Source organism: Colias philodice, chromosome 6, assembly GCF_061535455.1.
Source record: "Colias philodice isolate Cphi_HAF_F1 chromosome 6, ilColPhil1 Martin Lab GWU primary, whole genome shotgun sequence".
In the NCBI taxonomy this organism is placed as follows: Eukaryota; Metazoa; Arthropoda; class Insecta; order Lepidoptera; family Pieridae; genus Colias; species Colias philodice.
Genome location: NC_143091.1, coordinates 6,569,021 through 6,574,637, shown reverse-complemented (window position 1 = coordinate 6,574,637; position 5,617 = coordinate 6,569,021). Strand labels below are relative to the sequence as shown.

The 5,617-nt window shown below is 30.4% G+C and overlaps 1 protein-coding gene across 1 annotated transcript; it reads right to left on the bottom strand.

The window, feature by feature from the left end:
* Nucleotides 1–1,059: 1,059 nt before the first annotated feature.
* On the bottom strand, nt 1,060–4,757 carry CkIIalpha (casein kinase II subunit alpha). Its single transcript, XM_089696430.1, has 7 exons — nt 4,562–4,757; nt 3,918–4,204; nt 3,552–3,739; nt 2,952–3,144; nt 2,473–2,702; nt 2,157–2,305; nt 1,060–2,022 (listed from the first exon to the last, which is right to left on the bottom strand). Exons 2-7 carry the CDS (start codon nt 4,122–4,124, stop codon nt 1,934–1,936), a joined length of 1,056 nt encoding a protein of 351 aa, XP_089552556.1. The 5' UTR covers nt 4,125–4,204; nt 4,562–4,757; the 3' UTR covers nt 1,060–1,933.
* Between the last annotated feature and the right edge of the window lie 860 nt (nt 4,758–5,617).

Sequence of the window (5,617 nt, the reverse complement as noted above, 5' to 3'; positions counted from 1 at the left end):
CTTCTTTTTTTAAATTTCATACCTAACTGGTGATCTGTGAAATAATAATTTTAAATAGTAATAGTGGCACTTACTTTTTAAGGATTATAATAAAAATGCAGCTCGAGTAACTGACCTCCCCTAGGGCACAAGATAATATAATACCTTCCTCTTACCTTCAGGATAAGACTTGGGCCTCCAGTACAATGGCACTTAAAGCACGGAGTGTATCTTGTACAGTTAAGAAACTGTGCCAACTTTGAGATAACAGTCAGGTGCTGCTCATTTGAGATAACAGTCAGGTGCTGCTCATTTGAGCTTTTTCTGCGCCCAGTTGCGCAGAGTTAACTATGAATCCTTGTAGAAAGAATATCCCGTATAATGTGTATAGCACGCTCAAAAAATAAGATAAATGAAAAATTAGATTTTGATTCACACGGTTTAAGAAAAGCAAAAGGAATTTTCCTTTTTTTTATAATCATCCATATTTTTATAACGGGTCTTTCTGACATACTATGTAATTGATGTATAGACCAATTTTTATACTTTTTTATTGGTCAATTCAATTCAATTTCTTCAAGCGACAATTTTGTTTCAATAATTTTTGGTGGTTCTTAATACAATCACCTCAACAGTGGCAGCTGTTTGGGTATGTCTTAATTACATATCATTGTTGGTTGTTTTTTCACATTATCGAATAAAATTACATTTACATATAATATAAATATTTATATCAGTTTATAGATCGCATTGTAATGTAAATATTTACCTATTTTCATAAAAGACAATTCTAACAACGACATGATGAACAAAATGATGTAGGAAAATAAGATTTGGATTGCATAAGATGTAAGCAACTAAAAATGTTAAATGAAGATATATAATGAAGAATATTAAATTATAATAATCATTTATGTAATTTTTTTTTTATCTAATCATTTTTAAGTGTTGCATTAGATTAATTTTAAAACACTATTATATTGATAAAAAATAACCTTAAAATTGATGTCAGTATTATTCACTTTATTTGGGATGCTGCAATGAAATATTGACAAACACATGATATAAATAATCCAAACATACCAGGCAAAGTTAGTCTGTTTATTAAGAAAATTTTGATGCAACAACTTCAAGTTATTACATAAAAAATAAATTATAAATTAATGAGGCTCACCATTTTGCTGAAGACCGACTCGATTTAACTATATTATATTTATAGGGACAGCTAACATAACTTATCGAAAATATACTAATAGAAGCAATGTTTTATTAACATCACTAATAATTAAAAAATTACTGGTATTCCTTATTATTCATGTATTGAAAAAAAAGTAACACATTAAAATTTTGTATTTATCACACATATCTACATTTTAATTACATAAATACAAAATTTTAACAGAAATTCCAACAAAACATAGCTTATAACCAGTATCTCAAAACAGTATGTGGGTGTTATCAGTATCATATCATACAAGTAATTACAATATCAATACCATAGGTTAATAAATGCAAAGATCAAGTGCAATGAAACTCGAAATGTTTTCTTTCATGTCAATACTCCACAATTAATTTACATAAAAAAACAATATTGAGTTCAACTCATCATCTTGAAACTAAAAATACTCCTGAAGTAAATGAGTATACTCTTCCGGACTGATGAAAGTGATTGTGTATCGGAGATGAAAACACTTTTAAAACAATTAATTAACCAGATTTTACTAATATTTAACACTAAAGTATATTGTCTTTCCAAATTATACTTCTTTCAGTAGAACTGGAATTATTTAATAGTTCATTTATATCAAGATGCTTGATTCGGGCTGTCCTTTAATGTTTTCCTCTTGATGCTGCATTGGTGCATTATCTGTCCTTTTCCTCCAGAGTCTTGTACAAGTGAATATATATTTCATTACATACTGTTATAAAGAGCATTATTAAATATTTAAAATAATTACTCTGTTGCATTTATTGTTCCTTGCAATGCATTGGGAGTTGGCGAATTAGAAGACGCCATTCGGCCTTTCTCCTTCACAATTGGATCTGAAGAAAAGTTAGGGATAAGTTAGATAAATGATTTACAAAGCATATACAGTTAATGTGGAAATTTGAATGGATGTATAAATAAATAAAAATAAAATTTAAATTAAATTAGGTAGTAGTATGTATGAACTTACAAAAGTATGGATGATCCATAGCTTCACGAGCTGTATAACGCTCATAATGGTCATAACGTAGAAGGCGATCAAGGAAGTCTATTGCTTCAGGCGATACTAAGTGTTGATTTTCTGAATGTACAAATCGATCCCACCGTTTACGAGAATGTCTGTAAAAATAATAACATTAATTTCAACTTTTTTAACCTTACTGTGACACTGTTTAGCTTCTTTTAAAAATATTAGTCAGATCGGATACTTAATATTTATTATCATATCCCTAGTTATACATAATATAATCTTTCTTAACATACATACAAACATATTTTGTGCTTACCTCCCAAGTAAATCATTATAACGTGGATCCAATTCTATGTGGTATTTATCCAAATATTCAAAGAGTTCTTCAGTGCCCAGCACTTTGACAATACGTACAAGTTGATCATAATTATCATGACCATGGAAGAAAGGCTCTTTACGGAAGATCATGGATGCTAACATACACCCTAGTGACCACATGTCCAACGAGTAGTCATACATTTGATAATCCACCAGTAGTTCAGGTCCCTAAAATCGCCATTATTATATGACATACACGATAACATATAAAATATCTATTCAAATAACCAATAAGTGAAAACTATTAAAACACATCTTTTATATGCGTGTTACTAATAAAAAAGTCTGTTTGTAAACTCATTCCTTTATAAATAAAAACATTGCAATTCTTGAATGCTCCTTAAATATACAAAGTAATATGGTATGGGTTTTACAGAAGCTAACAGTATGAATAATTATGTTGCATTATTTTCTTACCTTAAAGTACCTCGAGGCAACACGAACATTATATTCTTGTCCTGGGTGATAAAACTCAGCTAACCCCCAATCAATGAGACGCAACTTTCTATTATCATGATCAATCATTACATTGTGAGGTTTAACATCTCTGTGCATAATGCCCATACTGTGGCAATAATCTAGCGCTTTCAGAAGTTCATACAAATAATACCTGTAAAATATACATATAAAATATATCAAAATGCTATTACTAAATATACATATACACAATCCTCAGCAATTCAAAGGAAATTTTTCCCTTTCCAGATTATTACATTCTAGCTTACTGCCCGCAGTTTCGCTTCTGCAGTAAAAGGGAATAAGATGTTTCACCCAGAGAAAAAGTAGCATCCTATATCACTCTTTAACCTCTCAATTATCTCCAAACACAATATTCATATTTCATATCACATAATTACTTTATTGTGCCGTGAACGAAAAACAAACAATAACACCTTTTCATTTATAATAATAATGAATTTGCAATTTCATATTTTGATATGACACTTTAGCATAGATCATAGAAGAAGAATCAAGAAGATGAAACAATTTTAATGCTATATAAAATATATAAATTACCTTATATCATAGTCTGACAATGTTTGATATAGCTGCTTAAAATCAGTGTTATTAACATGTTCAAATATGAGTGCTGGAGTACGGGACACTGGATCCTTTACAACAGCTTGTAATGTTATTATATTTGTGCCTCCTCTTAAATTTTCTAATATCTTTATTTCTCTTTTTATTTTCTTCTTTTTAACAGGCTGCAAAGAATGTATATTTTTTATTAATTTTCAATTCATCTATAAACAATTAAAATTTTTCGTGAAGGTCCCCATTACCCTTGTTACAGTTCCATTAATTAATGTTAAATATTAACATTTTATTATATCAATCTGCAATGTTTTTTTTTTTAAATAAGGACAACTATAAATCACTCACCTTTAATATTTTAACTACACATTTTTCGTCATTTGTGATATTTATTGCCTCAAATACTTCACTGTATTTTCCACGCCCAAGTTTTCGAACCAACTGATAGTCTTCTTGATTACCCCAATCTACCACATAGCTTTCATATTCCCAATATTCTCTAGGCTGTTGTGAGTTCACATCGGCATATACCCGAGCTTTACTAGGTACTGCCATCGTTTTCAAATACCTTTGCCAACCTAAGGTTTTATCGACGAAACTCTTACCGGAAATCGCATATGTCTTGAGTAATGATACTGTGAATAAAAATATTTTCAACGTCACTTTGAGGCGTTCACGATCACACTTGTTACTTGCTATTTTAAATACATATTCAATTTGTCACTGGGAATCATTACTAGCGATTACGAACAATTACGAGTCACTTGTATTGATGTATAACCTAAAAACGACATCCAACTCATTCCAAATCAATTTAACTTTAAATTATAAAAAAATCTTAAACCACTATTTTTAAATGAATTATACAACTTTGAAATGAATAAAGCTATTCAAGGTTTGATGACATGATTTAAAATTTGAAAGTCTTCAGAGAGAAAAACGCACGCCATTATTCGTCAAATGATCAAATGGATGAGGCATAATTTCCATACCTAACACATTCCTGCTGTTATCCTAAATTTTACCAATATTTCGTTCGATCATACATAAAGGTCTTAAAAATTAACGAGTAACTTAAAGTTCAATATACAAATTACACTTTTATCACATAACCGGCACAAATCCAGTGAATTTCAAGATGGACGCCCATCTATTCTATCCATCTATCTACCAGTCAGTTCCACACTGGCCAAGTCCGGCCGAATGCTATAGTCTGTAGTTTTTCACTCTCGTATTTTTATGGTCTATATTTTGATTTTGTCTGTGGTTTTTCATTTCAATATAAATAAATTTTAAACATTAAAACGAATGTAATAAGCCATTCTTAATAATTATTATTATATTATTTTATATTTGCCCCTTTTTGGACTTGGAAAGCGATTGCGAATCCAAAGACGATTGTTATTTTTTTATAATATGTCATATACTTAAAACAGCTTATAACAAGCTTAAAACACTACGCAAAACAATGATTTTATATTAATAAATTAAATCTTATATATAAAATTCTCGTGTCACAATGTTAGTCTGCATACTCCTCCGAAACGGGTGGACCGATTCTCATGAAATTTTCTGTGCATATCGGGTAAGTCTGAGAATCGGCCTTGACATCTATTTTTCATATGTACCACGGGCGAAGCCGGGGCGGACCGCTAGTAATAAAATAAAAGTCTTTGTAAACTAAAACATTTAAATATTATATTGTAAATGCGATAACAGTAGGATTAGTTTTTAGTTTACAAGGTTCTAAGTACAGTGAGATCCAAACTAGGTTACTTAATGATGAAACTAGGCTATTGCCTGTATCTTTGATATCAGAAACGGTGAATTTGACGAATTATACAGTATAACAATTTTATTTAATACTAGTGGTCCGCCGCGGCTTCGCCCGTGGTACCTACATCCTCGTACTTCAAGGAATAGATTCCACAGTGCACGCGATGACATCATGACAGCTTGGGTTACATTATTGTATTTTTGGTAAGGATCTCTAATTTTTTTGAAAATGCAATATAGTCTATGTTGCTCAGTGAAGATGCAGCTTTCTA

Coding starts and splice junctions, on each gene's coding strand:
- CkIIalpha (XM_089696430.1), bottom strand. CDS start 4,124: ATGGCAGTACCTAGTAAAGCTCGGGTATATGCCGATGTGAACTCACAA. Junction 3,740..3,917: donor GTGTAGTTAAAATATTAAAG/GTGAGTGATTTA, acceptor CATTCTTTGCAG/CCTGTTAAAAAGAAGAAAAT. Junction 2,703..2,951: donor TTGCCTCGAGGTACTTTAAG/GTAAGAAAATAA, acceptor TGGCGATTTTAG/GGACCTGAACTACTGGTGGA.